This window comes from Papio anubis, chromosome 5 (genome assembly GCF_008728515.1).
Source record: "Papio anubis isolate 15944 chromosome 5, Panubis1.0, whole genome shotgun sequence".
NCBI lineage: Eukaryota > Metazoa > Chordata > Mammalia > Primates > Cercopithecidae > Papio > Papio anubis.
In genome coordinates this window covers 55,320,538-55,344,359 of record NC_044980.1, presented here as the reverse complement: position 1 = coordinate 55,344,359, position 23,822 = coordinate 55,320,538, and the positions used below count along the sequence as shown (strand labels likewise).

At 40.2% G+C, this 23,822-nt stretch overlaps 1 protein-coding gene across 2 annotated transcripts in view; it reads left to right on the top strand.

Moving 5' to 3' along the window:
- The window catches only part of DEPDC1B (DEP domain containing 1B), a 115,328-nt gene that overhangs the window by 10,321 nt on the left and 81,185 nt on the right, over positions 1 to 23,822 (top strand). For both annotated transcript variants that reach the window (XM_003899703.5, XM_031666179.1), the window contains exon 2: positions 7,030 to 7,295. In XM_003899703.5, coding sequence (XP_003899752.1) covers positions 7,030 to 7,295 — 266 coding nt within the window. The remainder of the gene's footprint in view (positions 1 to 7,029; positions 7,296 to 23,822) is intronic.

Below are 23,822 nucleotides of genomic sequence, written 5' to 3'. Positions count from 1 at the left end.
CACTTAGTTATATTTACGATATCTATTTCTATTTGGAACTATCGATAGTATTTTGTTTTATGGCTATTCCACACTTCAGTCAATTTTATTCAAATTAGTTCTGGTTTTTATCTGATTATAAAATGGCAAATTAGTTCTAATTTTTCTCTGATTATGAAACTTATAAATATAAGTATATAAAAATACTTATAAATGCTTTATCTGAAAAAGCACTCAGGTTTATTAAATATAATTCAACATGTTTAAATAAAATTTAACTTGTGAATACTTTTATCTTTCTTTGAGACAGGGTCTCACTCTGTCGCCCAGGCTGGAGGGCAGTGGTGCAATCATGGCTCACTGCAGCCTTGACCTCCCAGACTCAAGTGATCCTCCCACTTCAGCCCCCCACCTCAGTTTCCCGAATAGCTGCGGCTACAGGCACACACCACTACACCTGGCTAATTTTTAAATTTTTTTGTAGAAATGGGGTTTCTCCATGATGCCTAGGCTGGTCTTGAACTCCTTGGTTCAGGTGTCCTGCCTACCTCATCCTCCCAGAGTGCTGGGATTAGAGGTGTAAACCACTGAACCTGGCCTGTAAATGCTTTTTAATCTCTTATATTGCTGCTTCTATATAGTGAATCCCTAAAAGTAAAGTGGCTGGAAAAAAAAAAAAAAAGAGATCACATATTATATAAGCATTTATTAAACAAGTACTTATTAGATTCTTTTCTAGAGCTAGCTTTAAAACAATATGGAGATGAGACTGTTATTTCCTTTTAACATTTTTGTATTTTCAGCAGACTGTAGGTAGAACATAGGTTTTTTTTTTTTTTTTTTTTTTTTTTTTTTTGTTGCAAAATTTAATAGAGTGAAAACAGAGCTCTCATACAAAGGGAGGGTACCCAAAGAGGGCAGCCGTTGCCAGCTTGAATGCCTGGGTTTATATCCTAATCATTGTCCCTCCTGCTGTGCTCTCAGGCAACAGATGATTGGCTATCTTTACCTCCTATTTTTGCCTAATTAGCATTTTAGTGAGCTCTCTTTACTATCTGATTGGTCGGGTGTGAGCTAAGTTGCAAGCCCCGTGTTTAAAGGTGGAAGTGGCCACCTTCTCAGCTAGCCTTAGGGATTCTTAGTAGGCCTAGGAAATCCAGCTAGTCCTGTCTCTCAGTTTCCCCTCTCCACAGGAAAAACCAAGTGCTGTTGGGGAGGTTGGCCGATGACTGCTCTAACTGCTTCCTGCTGAATTGGGGCGTAGTAGGGGTTGTGCAGCTGAGATTTCCTCGGGAGGGGTGCCTTCAATGTCATTAACATCGGAGCATGGGCTAGCAGGCCAGTCTAGGGGTCTACGGTAGATCTTGGTCATGGACTGTATCTAGGGCTCCATTTGAAGAATGATTTGTAGTTTTACAGCTTTAATTCTGGAAGGGACAAACTTAACAAGGAGGTTAAAGATACAGAGTCCAAAGAGGTGTAGCAATATTATAGCTGTTAGAGGTCCTAAGAAGGGGAGAATCCAGGGCATCCATTGACTGAGGAGGTCCCAGGGTCCAGTGTTTTGAAGCTCCTCTGCTCTACATTGTATTTGATCTCGAATTTCTTTAACTTTCTCAGTGACGATTCTGGATTGATTAACATAATAGAATTGTCCTAACCTTTGTAAAACATCAATACAGCCATCAGGGTTATCTGATAATTTACCTAGGTCTATTTTAATTTGCTTTAAGTCTGAGGGAGAAAAAGGTACATGCACTCCGGCTGGGCCAAATTCTTCTCCTCCCACTGCTTGGAGGGGGCATAATCGGGGACTATTGGCACTCTTTGGTTTGTTGTTTACCCCTTTATATATCTCCTTTTGGACTGTTTGGGTTGAAGGGGGGTCCTTATTAGTTGGAGAAGGAGTCAGGGGAATGCTGGGGTAGGGAGGTAGACTCTGAGGGCTTCCTGGAGGGCATAAATCACACTTTTTACATAATTGCGAGTTGTCTCTTAATGAAAAGAAAGTTTGTACATATGGCACTTCACTCCATTTGCCTTCTTTTCTACAAAAGAAGTCTAGCTGTAAGATGATGTTATAATTTATACTTCCCTCAGGAGGCCAGGTTTCTCCCCTTGAAGAGGATATCAGGTGGTACTGCAGAAGAATGTAAGTCAGTTCTTCTTAGCGTCTGAGGGTCAAATTGGTCCCAGTTCTCCAGAATACATCTTAGGGGTGTTTTTGCCTTGCGGAGGGGAATGTTTCCCATCTGAAAAAAGAACATAGGGATGCCAGCGCCCCTAGTCATTTTCCGATGAGCATTACTCCTAGAGTGTCCTCTATGATCCTAATGCTTATTCCTTTCCAGGGTATGTAACCATCCATGGACCTCTGCTTATCGGATTAGTTATGCTCACCAATGTAGCAGACCTGCATCCCTTTTCCCGCCTTTCTTGACCACAAAGAAAGGGGGCCGGACTGTTGGATTCTACTGGTCCTTTACCAGTGTGCCCAACATTGCCTTTGTGCTCAGGGGTGAGTCCTAGAACTGAACTGGGTTCCTATTTCATAACAACCCAGCTGCCCCATCAAGATGTGTACCCATAAAAGCAGTTCTTATGCAAATTTGTTTCAGTGAGGGTGTAGGTAACCTTTTGAGTCAGGATTGAGATAGTCCTTTTTGATTCTGTAAGTACTTTAAGACTTGACGGAGTGCAAACAGCTTGTAAGTTTGAGGAGACCAGTTAGTTATTAGGCAATTTTTCTAACTCTGCTTCAACAAGAGTCTTCCTATCAATTACTGAATACCCATTGTGGTTTTTTCCTCAATCACCTGGGAGGAACCATCTATTGTCCTTTCCTGAAGGGAGTTCCTCCTAGGTCTGGTTGGACCTTAGTATGGTAATTAAGATTTAAGTCCCCTGTTAGGATCTGGGTTAAGTGAATTATCAGTGGTTGGTGTTAAATTACGTTTTTCTAACAGAAGAGCCCCATGCTTTAAGATTTTTGAGTTAGTAAGCTACCTTTTTGCTTTTTTGACTTAGAATAATTCTGAACTGGTGAGGTGTGCTCACAATGAGGTTTCCTCTAAAAGTTATTTTTCTACTTTTAGCAAAGCAGTTGTTGCTACAGATTGAATACATTCGCGGGTTACTGGGTTAAGGATTTTTGATAGGAAAGCTATGGGTTGTCAGTGGTCTCAGTGTTTTCAGGCTACGCCCTTGTTTACGCTGACAGTGAGGTAGTATTGGAGTGTTATAGGGTCACGGAGGAGACCCTCAATTATCAATTATAGGTTTTAAATTTACCCTGGCTTTTAAAGGAATAGGGCACACTTTTTTTTTTAACTATTTCTTTCTCTTTTTTCCTTTGACTTCCTCTCTCTCTCCCCCCCGTCTCTCTCTCTCCCCTCTGTCTCTCTCTCTCTCCCCTCCGTCTCTCTCTCTCTTCCATGTCTCTCTCTCTCCTCCTCTTAGCCATTACAAACTTGGGGTCCTGGCAAGGGTGGTGGGGAACAGGTCCCACATAACTGCTCATGTGGAAAGCTGTATGCCTAAATTGGGAGGGACACCAGGGATAAGACTCCCTGGGTTTATAGCCTAGATGCCTAAGGACTCAGCGTAGAGCTTCCTCAGATCGCTTTGGAGATACAACTTGCTAGAGGAAATCCAAATCTAAAGTCTAAACCATTAGTACCTAGGAGGCAGGGATTGGAGGAAGTAGATTCAGAGGTAAGGAGAATTTTGGGGCTACGCTTTCAAGAAAGTGGTCGGGACCCAGGAGGTATGGTCAGAAGGAAAGGTGGGGGCGCATGCATGGGCGACTGTTGAGTAGAGACTTCTGGCTGCGCCATGATCTGAACCGGCTAATGCCGGGGGTTTGGGACGACAGCTTTCTGCCTCTAGTCCGCCCTCAGCCTCCCCAAGAAAACTGAAAGTGGAAGCTGGCTCCAGGCAGACCAAGGACCCCAACCCTTCTGGGGACCAGGCAGACCAAGGTCCCCAACCCCTTCTGGGTTGGGGATTGTTAAAAAGCTCTTCCTCAGATAGCCTCACACCTGAGTCTTAAGTCCCGCGGCCATGCTAATCGTTTTTAACTGGCTGACAGGTGCCCGGTATTTTCCTCCAGTTCTAAGGAAGGATAGGACAGAATAGCAAGTGAAAGTGGTCCAATATTACTCACCACTTTGGAGGTCCCTTCGTGGTCGCCAAAATGTTACCTGGGGGTCCTTGCTCCCAGAGCTCCCAAGATGGTCCTGGGCCGTTTCCAAGATGGTGGTGGGTCACTTCCAAGATGGTGGCAAGCCTTGTGTTCTCTGACCTTGGGTTCTTGGCCTCACGGATTCCAAGGAATGGAATCTTGGGCCATGCAGTGAGTGTTATAGATCTATTAGAAGCCGTGGGTCAAGGAAGAGAACCATGGAACCCAGTGACTAGTGTTCAGCTCCATTAGGATGAACCCGTGCACTTAGCTGTGCAGGAACAATGGCAAGCCTCTAGCCGGATCAGGAGCAGCAGTGGGCGCCTAGCTGGCTCAGGAGCACAGCTGACACCCTGCCGGATCCGGAGGGATGGAAGTCAGCAGCAGGTCTGCGATGGTATCAAACAGCAGTGGTGGACGGTGAGCTGTGGACAGCCAGCAAAAGCTCAGCTTGAGCTGTAACAAACATGGACCAGAAGAGTACAGTTGCAAGATTTAATAGAGTGAAAACAGAGCTCCCATACAAAGGGAGGGGACCCAAAGAGGGTAGCCTAGAACATAGATTTTTTAAAATTCAAGTTATAGATTTGAAAATACAGATTGGTTCTACCACTTATTAGCTGGGTAGATTTGAGTACATTTCTTAATTCCGTCTGAAAGATGGTTATTATGAGGATTTCATATATATAAAGACACAGTGGGGAGACAAATTTGGGACATATTATAGTCTAATGGGAACAAAAAAGTCATTTATTTGCTTCCTGATTTCCTGCTCACTGATGTAACTTCACAGATATAAGGAGAAAGAAGCTGAGTTGTCATGAAGTTATTTGAAAGTAACATTTAAGAGAGACATATGGTTTTTGTCTTCAAGGATGCTATGAGACATGGCAGTTCACGTGCCCCCTAGTGGCATCTTGTAGTGGAAGGAAACTGGATTTTTTTTCAGTTCTTAACCATATGCCAGGCCCTGTGAAACCAGTATATGGCAGAACTGGGATTTGGACTCAGGTCTGACTCCATACCTCATGTTTTGCCCATTCCACAGGGATTGATTCTGTTATCCTGAGGTGTTCCAGTGTTTCTTAACTTAAAGGTTAGGATCATTGGGTGGTGAGCATTGCCAGCAGTGTATTACAATGAGTTAGTATGTACTTGATTTGACAAAGCAAGGTTCCTGAATAAAGTGGAAGCAATGGGATATATATTCCCTGGATTTAACTGAAGTGGATCCAAGCAGTGTGTGGTGTGCTGTTTCTTAGCAGACCTCTCATTTTAATTTCCATGATTTTTGACTCCCAAAATCTGAAATTTTCTGAGCTTCTGGGGCCATGTTTTTATTTAGGACAAATTCCTAGAGAAATGTGTGAACTGTACCAAAGCCACATAGTTATTGGCAGATGCTGGACTAATGGCCAATGGAGACTCCATTCCGGGGTCTTTCCAATGTACTCACTCAGCTCTGACAGCCACACTCACCCTGATAATATTAATAAATACAGCAGCAATGATGCTATAATGGCTAATGTTTATTAAGCACTTCTTTCGTGACAGACACTGTGATAGGCTGCATCAATATTATCTCATCTGGTCTTTGTAACAACCCTATCATGTGGGTACTGTGTTACACCTGTAGTAACGGAGGCTTACCTAGCAATGAGTCAAAGGTTGCCCTGCTGGTCAGTTGTAGAATAGGCCTCTCAACCCAGCAGTGTTTGACAGAGTGCCTGAGCTCTCTCTACCCGGTCTACTTTTCAGTGTGGTATCTGAAGATGTCATGCACACTTAAACTTGTAGGTCCTTTCCAAGGAACCATGAGGTAGTTTTAAACTAATATATATTGTTTGAGGTATCTAGTAGCTATTCTTTCAAAAAGCTTTGTTTTACGTGTAAGTAAAAACTGGCTCATCACTTTTCAAAGGTTTATTCTTTGTGGTTTTGAGCTGTTTGACATCAGGCACTGTATTATCTTTTTCGTCTCTTTTCCTCCCCCGCCAATGCCTTTCACATAATAAGCAATCTAGAAATATTTGCTGAATGAAGGTAAAGTCATACTAAACAGGGGGCTCCAAAAAGCAAAGTTTGCATAGTAGGCTTAGTTTTAATCATTATTTACTGTACGTTCTTCGTTTATGTAAAAATCCATTAATAGGACAATTTGATGGCAACCTCCTCAATAAATATTTCTTGAATGAATAAATGATGAACCACCCTTGAAAAATTGTATTTTCTTTAGAGTTTTTTTTCTATCAATAATTTCTATTTTTGAGGCTGTGTGCAGTGGCTCACTCCTGTATATCCCAGCACTTTGTGAAGCCGAGGCGGCCGGATCACTTGAGGTCAAGAGTTTGAGACCACCCTGACCAGCATGGTGAAACTCCATCTCTACTAAAAATACAAAAATTAGCTGGGTGTGGTATTGGGCGCCTGTAATCCCAGCTACTTGGGAGGCTGAGGCAGGAGAATCGCTTGAATCTGGGAGACAGAGGTTGCAGTGAGCTGAGATCATACCACTGCACTCCAGCCTGGGCGACAAAGCTAGACTCCATCTCAAAAAAAAAAAAAAAAATTATTTTTGTTTTAATTGTGGTAAAATATACATAATATAAAACTATTTTAACTGTTTTTTAAAGTATATAGTTCTATGGCACTACGTACATTCACAATGCTGTACAGCCATTACCACCATCCATTCTCCCAAACTTTATTAGAGTTTGAAGCCTGTAGATAAAACATTTTCAAGGCTCTACCTGTTATTAAAGCAATTTAAGTGGAAAAATTGCATTCTTTGCTTTAATTATTTGGGATGTAGTAATCTTAAAAAAAATCAGTTGATTACTAAATGCCATTCTCTTTCTTTCACCTAGTGGAATGAGACCGTGGAGCTTTTTCGTGCTAAGATGCCCTTACGGAAACATCGCTGTCGTTTCAAGAGCTACGAGCATTGTTTCACAGCCGCCGAAGCTGTGGATTGGCTGCATGAGCTGCTGAGGTGCAGTCAAAATTTTGGCCCCGAAGTGACCCGCAAACAAACGGTCCAGCTGCTAAAAAAATTCCTGAAGAATCACGTTATTGAAGACATCAAGGGAAAATGGGGTCAGGAAGATTTTGAAGACAATCGTCACTTATACAGGTAATGGCAACATGTAAACCTGGAAGGTGAGGAATTGGGGAGATGAGTGAATCTGGTCCAAGTCTGTTGAAGCTTCCTGATGTGTAAGAATTTACCTTGTTCACTGAACAGTGGGTCTAGTTGTGATTTGTTGAGTGGAGAACTGAATGTGTTGCTACAATAAAACCAGTTGCGATTTTTCTTGGCTTCTTAGAGCACTTCAGAGCTGTGTTTTGTTGCAGTGATGTTTCAGTAAGGAAATCTTTTCTTGCCTTTTGCTCACCTAGGAAGATGGTGGCCATAACTTAGTACTTCTGGAGAATCTGAAATGGTGGAGCAGTAGCTCTGGGTTCAGCTTTTCTGAGCAATGGGGATTGGTATATTTAGGAGGTTAGTAGCAGAGTGTGTGTGATCTTTAAACAGCTCAGGGCCTATGTGAACAATTATGCTAGAATTCCCTGATGTCTCAGATTAAGCTGACAATGTGAGTCTGCTTTTCTGCAAACATTTTTGCTCATGTTTCAGTGCTATTTTATCATGTGGACACTTACCACCAGATAATCCAAGGGAAAATGAAGATTGCTTGTCCTGCACTTCCCTTCTCACTGCATACTTGGCAGTTTTATTGCTGGAGGTGGAGGGGACCAACCTAAGATTCAGGTGTGGGAGAGGACTAAAGAGGAATGAAGTCACACAGGTCCATAAAGGAATTGTTGAGTTCTCTACATGGATTAAAAGACGGAATGGAGAATATGGACCCTTATTATGTGCTTTTTTTACTCCAGCTGAACAATAAGGAGTGTGATTGCATCATATTCAGTGAGGGCATTCCACTGGGACACATGGCTTTGCACAGAGGAAATCTGGCTCTTTGATACCTGAACCATTTCTTTGTCTCCCTCTTGGACTAGCTGCTGAGAAAGGCAGAGAAGGGTGAGAGTGTCTGTCGTGAGTGCGTAGGGTGAAGAACAGACATTGCTGTGCATTAGGATCTAACTTCCTCAGGGAGTTTCATCAGCAGTCTCTTGCGTGCAGATATCAGTATTGTCATCTGGGCAATTAGTCATCTCTCCACTTGGTGGTTAGTTTTGGCTTTGCTGATTCCACTTTTAATTAGGATATTGGGTAATCTTGGCCTATTCTGAGACCTTAGTACTTAATAGCATCAGGCAGTGGAAATTTTAGCCCTGATTCTCTACATGCCACACTTTATTTGGAATTCTTAAATGATTATTTCTCTTGGAAAACTTTAATTGCTTGTACCGCAACAAGATTTAGCTAGAACACTTCTGAAAGATTCTCTGGATGAGTAACTTCCATTCTATTCTATTGCGACCTTAAACTGGGTACCTCCCATCGAGTCCCAGGAGGCTTTATGAGTCCCAGCAGAGTAAAATAGGAGCCGATTACAGAGCACTAACTGTCAGAACATGTTTCACTTCAATATTAAGACTTAACCATGTATCCCCTTTTAAAAAATAGAGTACACAAGATAGATTAAATTCATCCATTAAACAATTATTTTTTCCCCCAGTTTCTCTTTTTATACTTTTTATACTTGTGAGTCATAAATGGAACAGTATTTTTTTTTTCACCATTTACTACCTGAAAGTTCATTATGGCTTTCCATTTTCCTGAGTGGAAGTTGTATAAGTTAACCACTGACTTTTGCCAATTACCTAGATTAATCTGGGATGAAATCCATTTAGACATGTAAGTCATTTGTTAAGGTACCTGTGCCTTGAATTGAGAGTGAGCTAATGAGTGTACAGCCAGCCGTTGCATACATGCAGGCTTCTATTACAGTGCTCCATGAAAAGAGCATTTGCTGTCCTACCTGCCGTGTCTCAACTGCTTTCCTTGGGCGAAGAGTACTACTGCCAAGTTATGAAAACAGAGGAGGAAAGTATGAGCGAGAGGCAGGTTAGATTTGAAAACAGATGGAGAGTCAATGAAATGTCAAAATCCAGGAGCATCCTTCTAAATATCAAGCTTTGTGGAAAGGAGCCTTTAAAAATTTATTTCTTTAATTTATTTAAATTAAATTTTATTAATTTTAAATTTATTTATTTAAATTTTAGTTTAATTTATTTAATTTTTATTACCATATAATAATGGTATATGTTTATGGAGTACTGACTGATACATTAATCTAAGTATGCAATGTGTAGTGATCAAATCAGGGTAGTTAGGATATTTATCACCTCAAACATTTATCATTTTTTTGTGTTGGGAATATTAAAAAAGCCTCTCCTCTAGTTTTTTGAACATATACAAGAAATTATTGTTATTCAACTTATAGCGCCACTGAACATTAGAATTTATTCCTCCTATATAACAGTAATTTTGTATCCATTAACCAACTTCTTGCTGTCCTCCTCTCCCCTTACCCTTCCTAGATTTAATAACCATAATATTATCCTCTACTTCTATAAGCTTCTTTTTTTAGCTCCCATATATGAGTGAGATCGTGAATTATTTATCTTTTGGTGCCTGACTTATTTCACTTAACATGTCATCCAGGTTCATCCATGTTGTCATGAATGATAGGATTTCATTCTTTTTTTTTTTTTTTTTAAATGGCTGAGTAGTATCCCACTGTGTATAGTGTATATGTATCACATTTTCCTTATCAGTGGGCACTTAGGTTGATCCATCAGTGGACACTTAGGTTGATTCCGTATCTTGGCTATTGTGAATAGTGCTGAAATAAACATAGGGGTACCGATATCTCTTTGGTATACTGATTTCCTTTCTTTTGGATAAATACCCAGTAGTGAGATTACTGGATAATATGGTAATTTTATTTTTAGTTTTTTTGAGAAACCTCCATACTGGTTCCTTTTTTTTTTTTTAAATACTTTAAGTTCTAGGGTACATGTGTACAATGTGCAGGTTTGATACATAGGTATACATGTGCCATGTTGGTTTACTGCACCCATCAACTCATCATTTACATTAGGTATTTCTCCTAATGCTATCCCTCCCCCAGTCCCCCAGCCCCCTAGCCCCGACAGGCCCTGGTGTGTGATGTTCCCTGCCCTGCGTCCAAGTGATCTCATTGTTCAATTCCCACCTATGAGTGAGAACATGCGGTGTTTGGTTTTCTGTTCTTGTGATAGTTTGCTGAGAATGATGGTTTCCAGATTCATCCATGTCCCTACGAAGGACGTGAACTCATCCTTTTTTATGGCTGCATAGTATTCCACGGTGTATATGTGCCACATTTTCTTAATCCAGTCTATCATTGATGGACACCTGGGTTGGTTCCAAGTCTTTGCTATTGTGAATAGTGCCACAATAAGCATATGTCTTTATGGTAGCATGATTTATAATCCTTTGTGTATATACCCAGTAATGGGATTGCTGGGTCAAATGGTAACAATTCAAGATGGATTAAAGACTTAAATATTAGGCCTAAAACCATACTGGTTTCTATAGTAGTTATCCTAATTTACATTCCCCCCAACAGTGTATGAGAGTTCCCTTCATACACTGTTTCCTTGGTGGTTTCCTTGGTCTATGAGTTAGAGAACGCTACCTGAAATATAAGGGTTCTTTATGTATATTTTAAAGAGAGAGAATTTGCATATATATGTTAGAGAATTTTATAACAAAGATGATGAGTAAAGCCCTTATTTTAGAATGGTCAAAAATGATTTCTAGATTTAAAAAAGGCATGTCATATTTGTTCTGTGAATGCATTTAAATTTGTTATTTTTTTTAAGACTCAAGATGTTCAGTATAGAAAATAGAAGGGAGGAGTGAATTTTAGTGTATAAGAAAGGAAAGCAAGTTTGTAATATCTGAATGCCTATAATAATAATGAGATGTTGCAGAGATGTACTCAGCACTATACTTCTTTCCTGTTAACCAATAGCAATTACTAGAAAGAGTTCTGGGTTTGCTGCTGGTGAAAACAATTTTAGATTTCACTAAATGGTGCTCATGGTTGAACCAGATGCTGTTGTCTGTGTCTTAAAGCTTCATGACCCTAAACTTATAATGGATAAGGAGATTGAATTATACTACTTTATTTGTTTATAAGAAATTTTGGTTTATGAAACATTTCTACTTCTGTGATATCATTTAATCTTTATGATCTCCTCTGATCTTTACGACAATTCTATGAGGTAGACAGGGTACATATTTAATCCTCAGACACTTTCCTCTTTAAAATGTCTAAACAAAATACCAAGAATGTTCTAGTAAAAGAAATTCTGTTCTTACTACTTCTGCCCATCTGCATATGTGAACAATTATGTAATATTATTTAAACCTAATTTAGTGGGTTCTGTACAAATACAAATGTATATTATGATAATTGTTTTGGATTATTTAATGAGAAAAATGTCCTGTTGTAGCTCTTTAGCAGGGAAGGGTTCTTTGGCATGGAGCCTATATATGGCTCCTGACTTGCTCTCATCACTGGTGCTAGCTCTGATGGGTGGCTGAACTGGAAAGGTTTTCATGGCTTGCAGGTAGACATTCACTGGCTCAGATGGTGGGGGCTGAGATCGAACATGTAGGGACCATTTTCTTTTTATTCTCCTGTCTGTCTCATTCCTTTTTTTCTTTCCTTCTCTTTTTTATTTTTTGTTTCTACCTCCATGTGTGTCATTGTCATGTTTCAACCTCTCTTTTTCTTCCTCTTTATCTCTTTCTATTCCTTTTCTCTCATACTTTCTTGTTTTTCTGGCCTATTTCCAAAATACTGATTTTAATTTGAAACTAAAGTTTGTTATGTAGCTATTGCCAATTTATTGAATAATGTTACTTTCACAGTTCTTAATATAACGAGCAGAGGAATCATACTACCCAGTTTTATGGCTTAGTATATAAAGCGACAGAAGTTAACACTATGGTATTGCTGAAGTGATAGATATACAGATCAGTGGTACAGAATAGAGAGTCCAGAAACAGATACATATAAATATGCCAATAGATTTTTTACAAAGATGTAAATTCAATTTAATGGGAAAAGATTAGTATTTTCAGCAAATTATGTTGGAATAATTGGGCATCCATCCATGTATATGCCAAAATAAAAAAAGAGCCTCAACATAAACCTTATACTTCATACAAAAATTAGTTCAAAGTGGATCATAGATTTAATCGTAAAACTATAGAACTTTTAGAAAAACAGGAGAAAAATCTTTGTTTTGGTATTAGGCAAAGAGTTCTTAGACATGACACTAAAAGCACCAAACATAAAGGAAAAATATGATAAACTGGATTTCATCAAAATGAACAATTTTTGCTCTGTGAAAGACATTGGATGAGAGGATGAGAGGACAAGCTACAGATGGGGAAAATATTTGCAAACCACATATGTGACAGTGGAGTGGTATCAAGAATATGTAAGGAACTCATCAACTCAACAGTAAGTAAACAATCCAATTAAAAAATGAGCAAAAGACTTGAAAAGATATATCACCAAAAGTATGCAGTTAGCAGATGGGCATTTGAAAAGATGTTTAATGTAGTATACATTAGGGAGATGCAAATTAAAGCCCTAAGGAGATACAACTATGTATCTATTAGTATGTTCAAAATAAAAATACTAATGATATCTAGCGCTAGTGAGGATGCAGAGTAACTGGAAGTCTTATACATTGCTGGTGGACACCTAGATTGTTAGTCACTTTGGAAAAGTTGGTTTCTTCTAAAGTTAGTAAGTACATGGACTATATGATTCAACATTCCTACTTCTGGGTATTTACCGTAGAGAAACAAAAACAATGTTTACACAAAAACTTGTAAGTGAATATTTATAGATGGCCAATAACTGGAAATAACCTAAACATTCTTCCATGGATGAATGGATAACTATTGTTCACCCATACAGTGTAGCACTGTTGGGTGGGAAAAGGGTGCGAATGTAAAGGGAGAGCAGGAAGGAGCGTTTTTGGGAGTAATGGAATAGTTCTGTTTCTTGATTTTGGTGGTAGATACACATATGTATACATGTGTTGATAGGAATATACACCAAATTTTTTTTTTTACCATATGTTAATAACTTTCTTAAGCTAGAGATTTGCAAAACCTGTATTTGTACCTCCAGTGAAAGAAACTCGAATTTAAGTTGTTTGAGGGAGGTGGCCCTTAAGTCATTTTCTGTGGCCCTGGGAAAAATTCTTTCATCACTATCCAATAGGTCTTTTGGACCCGTTTTAGATACCTCACCTTTAAATTAATGGACTACTTCCTCCCTCTAGTGGACATCTTTTGTTTTTCTAGGAAAGCACAGAACTGGTGAGTGTGATTGTATTTTTCCTTTGTCTTTACTCATTTCATTGTCATGGGTTGTTGTCCTGTGATTAGTTGAATAAGTTCTTAGCCTTACTGGGCATCAGTTTTCTCAAATATAAACTGACAGGGCAACAAAGTGATACCCTGTCTTTACAAAAAGTTCAAAATTTAGCTAGGTGAAGTGGTGGCGTGTACCATAGTCCTAGCTACTCCAGAGGCCAAGTGGGGCAGATTGCTTGAGTCCCGGAATTCAGGGGTGCAGTGACCCATGATCATGCCACTGTACTTCAGCCTGGGTGACAGAGAGAGACCTTGTCTCATAAAAAAAGGAAAAAATGAAAAAGAAAAAAATGACAGGGAGGACTTGATCTTTAAGATCCTTTTTAGTTCTAAACTTTTATGTTTCCAGATATGGAGTACCTATCACATGTTTTCCAATCCATGGCAGTGAAGGATCTAAAAAGGAAACATAACATGATTCTTTATCTGCCTGGCTTTGTAATCTCTTTTGAGAGATAGAGTGTGTGTTTATGAAAAAGATTCTGCTATGTAGCAGAATCAAGACAGTATTTAATTAATTACCTAAAATAACCCATAACAAGCAATCAGTTACACTGGCAGTCATTGAGTTGACATATCTGTTTTGTTTGACCAGCATTGTGGTTTAGTCATTAAGTTTTTTTCTATCTTCTTATTTTTAAATTTTGTATATTTTGTGAAGATAATGCATTTATGTGGTTCAAAATTTACAAAGTGCAAAAGGGCATATGCAATGAAAAGCCTTCCTCATATATCCCTCCCCCAGCCACCCAGTTCTTTCTCATAGACACCTAGCATCATTAGCTTCTAGCACAGTGTCTTAATACATTATGAACCGTAAAGTCTTTAGATGGGGCAAACTCACTCCAGTGGCCACATTCCCCACCATTTCCTTATAATATTATACCAGACTGTATCCTGATTATGTTATCTGCCTGGCCATTGTAGGAATTGTGTCGGTGATCCAATTGGTGTGGACTGGAGTGTTTGGAACCTCATGGAACAGGAGGAGGACAGGGAGGAGAAGAAGGAGGGGAAGGAGGCAGAGGAGGAGCAGGACTTCAGCCTGGGTCTGGTAAACATGGCAGGATCTGGATAATAAGAAGGGCTGGGAAGAAAAAGGATATTTCAGGTGTCAAAGATGGCACGATCAAGGCTGTCAGTTAGAAACACACAAATAAGCTTCCTGGAAGAAAAGGGAGGAGGATGACCCAGCTGGAGCAGAAATCTTAGGTCAGGAAATCATGAGGGATACATTTGGTGGAATTTCTTACATTTCTGACTGTGGAGTAGGCTTTTATTTCAAAAGGAAAAGTTATTAAAGCCAGGCACAGTGGCATGCACCTGTAGTCTTAGCTACTTAGGAGGCTGAAGCCAGATGATTCTTTAAGCCCAGGATTTTTTTTTTTTTTAAATGATACTTTAAGTTCTAGGGTACATGTGCACAATGTGCAGATTTGTTACATATGTATACGTGTGCCATGTTAGTGTGCTGCAGGATTTTTAAGGCCAGCCTGGGCAACATAGTGAGACCCCGTCTCTTAAAGGAAAAAAAAAAATGGTCAGGCGCGGTGGCTCACGCCTGTAATCTCAGCACTTTGGGTGACTGATGCAGGCGGATCACAAGGTCAGGAGATCGAGACCATCCTGGCTAACACAGTGAAACCCCATCTTTACTAAAAATACGAAAAAAATTTAGCCGGATGTGGTGGCGGGCGCCTGTAGTCCCAGCTACTTGGGAGGCTGAGGCAGGAGAATGGTGTGAACCCAGGAAGCAGAGCTTGCAGTGAGCTGAGATTGTGCCACTGCACTCCAGCCTGGGTGACAGAGCGAGACTCTGTCTCCAAAAAAAAAAAAAAAAAAAAAGAAAGAAAAAAAAGAAAAAGTAAAAACAGAGAAGGCAGCTACTGTTAGTGTTTTGAGCAGTGATGGAGTCTTTGTTCTAGAACAGAGTTAATTCAATAATAGGAAGAGAATGAATTGTAAAGCAGAGAAGCTGGTGAGGTATTTAAGGTAACTGATGAAAGCAGTATTGCCTGGATGAGAATGCTAGCTGTGGGGCTGAAAAGGAAGGAAGGGCTTGTGTTTTGTAGGCAAATTTCAGGCTAGACCCTGTAACTGCTCTGTATGTAGTCCATAAGCTTTGTTTGAAGTCTAATTTTTTTAAAACATGTTTAAACATACTGTTCATTAATCTGAAATTGCTATTTACATTTAGAATCTTTGGTAATGTTTAGCATCTGCTTATAGAGGCTTGGAATGTAACTGTAACCATTTTCAAGCCAATGAACAGTTCTTCGAACACACCTGCAATGTTTAGTGGGTGTCTGTCTTTGTGATGGCTTTGTTCCTAGGTAATGTCTCAAGGATTTTGGAGTCTCTGGAGCTGGGTGACTGTCTCAGAGTCTGCACCCACATCTTCCACAAAGGTCAAGAATGAATGTCTAGGTTGTTGTGGGATAATGATGAAAAAAATATATAGGGGACAACTTTGTTGCTACCAGGCATTTCTTTTCTATTTCTGTTTCTTGCCAAACTCCTTTTCTATTTTGTGGGAATCCCCATTTGTGTGAGTGTTGGTGAGAGGCAGGGCCCTGTACCCTACAGTGGAAGCTAACAGGGGTGAGACACTCCTGCTTCCTACCGCTGGCAGTGAGGGCTCAGGCATGTCTTCTCCTTGGTCATTTATATGTTCCTCCTTAGGACTTTGAATCTTGAATGAGGCATGCAAACGGGAAGCGACAACTTACAATTTCCTGTGACAGAAGTGGTAGACTGCAGGAGCAAGGACAGAAGTACACAGAGGCATTCAGAGCTACTGGCAGTGGCTTTAGGACCAGATTGTTCCTGGAGCATGAACTCGCTTCCTTCTGTGTGTGCTGGGTGGCCTCCTTTTCCTCTTTCATCTTATCCCCCACCCTCATCCTGTTTCTCCAGCTCTCCAATTGATTTTGTGTACTATTTGATATCTCCAAATTCCTTTATGGTTAAATCAGCCAGAATTTATTTCTGTTCCTTACAGTTGCAACTAAGAACCCAGATGGATATAACAAGCAATGACTGTAGAGTGAGCAAGACTGAGGCAGCTTTTTGGGCCTAGGAAATAGCACAATGACTATTATGTGTATGTGACTGCAACAGATTATTAGATGTATGTGAAAGCAAAGCAACAGATCAGACTGACCTGTAGCAATTAGAGATATTGGGGATGGATTTGAGTTCAGGATCCTTTGTAGGCACCGAGGCACAGGAGCGGAGTCTGCCAAGTATAAGTAGTAGGCCAGTTATATGTGGACCCAAGGTTCAAAGTTATGTATTAAGCTGTTAAGTCAAACTGATTCTGGGGTTATGTTATCACTGCCGTCTTTGCAAAAGAGTCATTACATACAAGTGTGTTAAATAGAATATTGAAATATACTGCCCTGAGTCATGAAAGATAATTCCTGGTTATTGATAGACTTTTGTTTTATAATGTTCTTTTTTAGACTTTTTGGTGATTAACTCATGATAATTTCAAATCCATGGCTTATTCTTCTATCCTGATCCTTCATTTGGGGTCATAGTTTCTGCTGATTTATCCTTTCCCTTTGTATTTATTTGTTTTAAACACTTGGTCTTACCAACTGGCCTTGAAATGCAGTGGCATGATCTCTGCTCACTGCAAGCTCTGCCTCCCGGGTTCACACCATTCTCCTGCCTCAGCCTCCTGAGTAGCTGGAACTACAGGTGCCCGCCACCATGCCCGGCTAATTTTTTTTTTTTTTTTTTGTATTTTTAGTAGAGACGGGGTTTCACCGTGTTAGCCAGGATGGTCTCGATCTCCTGACCTCGTGATCCACCCGCCTCAACCTCCCAAAGTGCTGGGATTACAGGTGTGAGCCACCACACCCGGCCTACTCAGGTTTTTTTGCTGAGAATTCATGATGCCTAGTTATTAGCCACTAGTGTCATTGTCCTATTTATTCCTGAGGTTGTGATTTTTTGAATTTTTGCAATCAGACTTTGGTGGTGACCTTGAGCAGTAGGATAGTAATGACTCCTACATACTTAGCGTTCCAATAACGGAACATTAGGCATAAATGAGTTTAAATAGGAAATGGAATAAAGGACTCCAGAAATATGAAAGGAGCACGGCTGACTGAAAGCTCCCACTTTACACAGAAGAGAACACTCTTAGAGAGAATGGGGATTCGGGGATTGAACAAGAGTCGTTCTCAGATATTATTGACCTAGAAACAAAATAATAAATATCATTAATCAGTTCTAAACTATAACTTGCTGAGAAAAGTGGGAACTTGCCTTGAGATGTTGGTTGTTAAGACTAGATTTATAAAAGTTGTTGAAAGCTGGGGTATACTATTCCCTGAATTTGTGGAGTTGACAAGCTCTCAAACTAGGAATGAGAGAGGCCCACCAAATGTTTCCTGTGAACATGAGGAAGCACAGTCGGCTTAAGCATTTTATGCAGCTAGTGCCCAGTCAGCATTTCCCCAGTCACTTGATTAACACTTCTTTTCCGGCTTCTTAGCTCGGTTTTGTGTTTTTGGGTCTCTGTTAATTAGATCCTCACATATGCTGCTTCTTCCAGTGTCCCCCCCGTCCCCCCTCCTTTCCTTTCTCAGGCATCATGGAGTTCCTGTTGCATGCCAGGCATGGTGCTAAACACTTTTGATGCATGCCCCTATCTATAGTTTAATTAGAAAGACAAACAGATAAATTTGAATTTACTATTTCAAATGCTGTAATGGATGTGAATTCATTGTTACAGGTGGGCTGAGGAATTAACTCTACTTGAATCAGTCAGAGAATGGTTTGCTGTAGAGGTGACACTTGGGTCTTGATGCATCAACAGGTGTTTGTCAGGGAAGGAAGGGAGAGAGGTTGGTCAGGGTGATCAAGGGGGTGGGAACCCAGTAAACAAGTTAGGTATTATTACACAGGCAGTTGTGGGAGATAAGGCTATGAAAGAATTTGCCTTTTACCTCTGTGTCCTCAACACCCAGCATAATGCCCAGTATTTATTGACAAAGAAGTTCAAAGGTTAGTCAGTGAGTTCCTTTTCTTACTGTGAAGGAGTTAAATAATAATCACCCCGCCTCTGTTCCCCAGTTAAGGTAGCTCAGTCCTCCCCATATCAGGTGAACTGCAGTTAAGTATAATGTGAGCTCAGTATGGGAGGACCATAACAAACACAGGTTTAGAATGAGGCAGGCCTGGGGTCTGATCCTAGCTCTCAGTTACTACCATTCATATGATCTTAAGCGAAATGCTGACACACTCTGAATCTCTGTGACCTCATCTACAAAGTAAGACTGCTAACATTTCTGTTTTTAGGATATACTGGTCACCAAGAATAGCTGTAGGTATGACATGGTTTGCCTCTGTGTCTCCACCCAAATTTCATGCTGAATTGTAATCCCCACACGTCAGGGGAGGGACCTGGTGGAAGGTGATTGGATCATGGGGGAGGATTTCCCCCTTTCTGTTCTCATAATAGTGAGTTATCACGAGATCTGATGGTTTAAAAGTGTGGCACTTTCCCCTTTGCGCTCTGCTCTTTCTTTCTCTCCTGCCACCTTGTGAAGAAGGTGCTTGCTTCTCCTTTGCCTTCTGCCATGATTGTAAGTTTCCTGAGGCCTCCCCAGCCATGTGGAACTGTGAGTAAATTAAACCTCTTTTCTTTATAAATTACCCAGTCTCAGGTAGTTCTTTATACCAGTGTGAAAATGGACTAATATAAGGTATTTCCCAAGTCTACTGCAACTTGTGCTCAAATTGAATAAGCCAGTTTTTGGGGATACAGTGGGAACATGACAGACAGACTTTTTACCCTGGTGGAGCCTGTACAACAAGCAAGTAAGTATTCTTTTATCTCTGTATCCACCAGACCCAGGTCAGCAAACTTGTTCTGAAAAGGGCCAGATAGTGAATATTTACAGGTCATATAACCTCTGTCAGAATTGCCTAACTGCAGTTGTAGGGAGAAAGCAGCCATACACAGTGTGTCAACGAATGGGCGTGGCTGTGTTCTACCAGTAAGACTTTACATCTAATAACGCAAGTGGTGGAATTTGGCTCACAGGACATAGTTGTTAGACTCTCAGTAAATTTCCTGAGGGCAAAGACTGTTGTTTATTCTTGTATCTCTGTTACCTATTGGTGTCTGATATGTGGCAGGTACTTACATTGTTTGCACTGATCTGAATTCATTACACATAGATAAGTACAAATTAATAGGAGACTCTGTTAATTCAGGTCCTCTGAGAAGAGAAGCAGATGCCAAGAGGGAACTAGATGTGCAAGAGATTTAATGCCAGGGGTTGGGGTGGAGCACCAGGAAAGGATAAATGGGGAAGGGAACAGGAGGCGGTGGAGTGATCCTTTAGGCTGTGATGAAGGCCTCACCTCAGGGAAAGCAGAGGGGAAAGAATTGGGTAGGAAGAGCCTAAGACCCCATGCCGCAGTTCTGAAAAAGTTTCCCAGGCCGATGGGGAGTTCCCAAGCAAAGGATGCTGTTAGAAGAGTCTTAGGTCTTCTGGAAGGATTATCTTGGCTCATTACCTTGCTGTGCTCCTTGGTGGGCTGGAAGCAGCCTGGGGAAGTGTGAAAGGTAGAGCAGCTGGGAGCTGTTGGCTTCTTGGAGGGAGATGTGAGCTGTGCACCCCTATGGCCAGCACAGTCCATTTCTTGTGCTTCACAGATCCGCTTGCCCACACATGTTGGTGCTTTCTTGCTGAGTGGAAACCTAGAAGATAGAAATTACCAGGAAGACTATAGCCCCTGTTGTTGCAGTTCGTCTCATGGCTGCAGCTGGTACTCATTGTCTCCCTCCCTGACTCTTCATCTTCAATCCCCTTACTGTCAGCCATCACCTTGGCAGGCCTTGGGTGCCTTACCTTGGTAGTGTGACCCAAAACTTCATTCCTGAAGATCTGGACCCATGGTAATCATGCACTTTTTCAGCTAATGTTTCTGTACAAACCCATTCACAGTTACAATGGGACAAGGAAGTACCAGGAAGTGCCATGTAGATCTCCTGGGTGCCACAGGTATTTCTCCCTGCCCCTGCTGTGTAAATGCAAGTCTCCTGCCTGCTGATCAGGATCCATGACCTCTGCCAAGATAGTGATTCCTTTTCTCTTCTCACCTGCTGCTCCCTGGCCACAAGGAGTCCAAAGTACCCTTACTGTGTCCCCTGGCAAGAATATGTCCCTTTGAGGGACAAGACTGCTAATTGCAGAGCCCAGGGTTATGGAGATGGGAAGCACAGGGAGGGATGGTAAGTAGGGCCACTCCTGCTTCCACTCTCTGGTTCCCCGTACATGTATTCTTCCTAGGGGGATACAATGCCATATAGAGTCCTCTGACTTAATTTATATACCATTCCATTCTATATGTGTAGCTTGTCTCCAGTGAAGTCAGGTAATGTGAGTTCTCCAACTTTGTTCTTTTTCAAAAGCGTTTGGATTATTCTAGTTCGTTTTCTTTTTCATATACATTTTAGAATCAACTTGTTTATTCCTGTAAAAATTCTTGCTGGGATTTTGAGTGAAATCGTGTATTTAGATGTTTAATCTCTCAGCAGCTTTTTTGTAGCTTTGAGTATATAGATCCTGAACATTTAAAAAAATTTTTTTTAATTTCTTGTTTTTTTGAGATGGAGTCTCGCTCTGTTGCCCAGGCTGGAGTGCAGTGGCATGATCTCAGCTCACTGCAAGCTCTGCCTCCCGGGTTCACGCCATTCTCCTGCCTTAGCATCCTGAGTAGCTGGGACTACAGGCACCCACCACCACGCCCAGCTAATTTTTTGTATTTTTAGTAGAGATGGGGTTTCACCATGTTAGCCAGGATGGTCTTGATCTCCTGACCTCGTGGTCTGCTCGCCTTGGCCTCCCAAAGTGCTGGGATTACAGGCGTGAGCCACTGCGCCCGGCCTGTTATATTGAAGTAGTTCATGTTTTTTGGTGCAATAATCACCCCACCTATTTTTGGGGTGATTATTTTGGTGCAGTAATCACCCCACCTATTGTGGGGTTTGGTGCAATAATCACCCCACTTATTGTGGGGTTGTGCTATTTTAAGTGGTTGTAGTTTTTCTTGTAAATCTTGTGTGTGTATATATATATTATATATGTATGTGTATATTTAAGTCATAGGTATTTTATAGATTTTTTTTTGCTGTTGCAGATGGTATTTATTTTCTAAATAACTACCATTAATTTAAGGTAGGAGTGTCTTTCAGATAAGCTCACCTCTCTCCTTAAAAATGCTCACTTGATACTTTACTTACAATGGAATCTTTATTCATGTGGAATAAGGAAAGATTTCTGAGTTTGGATTTTCAAGCTTTCCTTAGTTTGGTTTCCAGCTTCATCTCCCATTCTCCTTTCCTCAAACACTTTATGTTCCTGACACACTTTCAGAAAGTGTTGTGAAGTGTAATCGTTAGCAGTTTTTCAGCATTTAGGTGATACATACCACTAATGGGCTCAAGAAATATGTTGAATGGGTATACAGAGCACAGCAAAATCCTACAAATTGCTATGGTTTTGCATAACTCATGGATTTCTGGGAAATAGTAGTCTCAGAAAGCCCATCCCATATATTAAACAATATCTGGCTGTGTTTTTTTGTATTGTTGTTTGCTTTTTGTTTTTGGGTACAAAGTCTGTAAATTAGTAAGGCAAGGAGGCAGGCTGGCCAAAGCTGTTGATGTTGCAGATTTCTACTGATGCTTTCACAGTATATAAACTCTGAAAAGGGCTTTAATTCACTGAGAGATCTGTCATTTATCAGTCAAGTTTATTAAGATTTATAACTATGTTTCTTTGTGGTTTAGATGCCTTAGAATGATTTTATTGATTTATTAGGTAATAAATCCTACTTTTTTTTTTTTTTTAACAAGTAAATTCACCAAAGGATAGTTCTGGTATGGGTTATTTTAAAATTGCTTTTCTCCAGCCAATATTTGGCAGTGGTGGTAGCACTAGGAGACCTACATTGTTTGGTTGGACAATTAGCTGTAGCCAGTAACTTTTCTGGCCTTAATTTCTTCAGTGTACAAATGTGTAGTTTGTTCTAGATGATTTCTAAGGGACTTTATAATTCTGGAATCCATGATCATGTGAAGATTAAATTTACAGTTTTTAAAACAAAATGAAATGTAGCCCACTAGAGGGAGCTCTGCTCTTTTTAAATGTTCTCAGTTTTACTGAGAAAGACACCTTTCATAGAAAAACATATGCTAATTTTTATTTCAGTAGCAGAAAATATTTGATATTGACTTAAACTTTTGCCAATTTGATGTGTGTGAAATTCTGTTTCATAATATTATTTTGAATTTCCTTAATTACTGATGAGGTTGAGTATATTTTTATGTTTATTCACCATTCCTGATTCCACATCTGGAAATGCTTGGTTCATGTATTTTGCCTTTTTCCCCAGAAGTTTTTTCTTATAGATTCATTGTGGTTTAAAAAAATATATTCTGGGCCAGGCATGGTGGCTTACGCCTGTAATCCCAGCACTTTGGGAGGCTGAGGCAGGTGGATCACCTGAGGGTCAGGAGTTTGAGACCAGTCTGGCCAACATCATGAAACACCATGTCTACTAAAAAGCTACTTGGGAGGCTGAGGCAGGACAATTGCTTGACCCTGGGAGGTGGTTGCAGTGAGATGAGATTGCACCATTGCACTCCAGCCTGGGCAACAGAGTGAGACTCCATCTCAAAAAAAAAAAAAAAAAAAAAACATATATATATATGTATTCTGGATATTTTATATATATGTATATTCTGGACATTACTGGATATGTAATCCATATCAGTTATATGGATTACAAAGATCTTTCGTGTTTTTCACTTTATGGTGTCTTGATGAACATAAAAGTTCTTAATTTTAATGTAGTTGAATCTATTAGTCTTTTTCTTTATGTTGTATGATTTTAATACCTTTCTTAAAACGAGTCTCTTCATTACTCAAAGTCAGAGAGATATAATTTCTTTTGTCTTAGAATAAGAGATATTTTTGTGCCTTATGTTTAGTGGTTTTGCCCATGATTTTTTCATGCTGTGAGTTTGGAATTGTTTTGATTTTGTGTTGCTGAGAAACAATCTACCTCAAACTTTAGTGGCTTAAAGTAACCATTTTATTTTGCTCATGAGTTTTGTGGCAAGCATTTAGAAAGAGCTCACCTAGTAGTTTTTCTCTTCCAACAAAGGTGGCGTCAGTTGGGCTGGAAAATTTACTTCTAAGATGG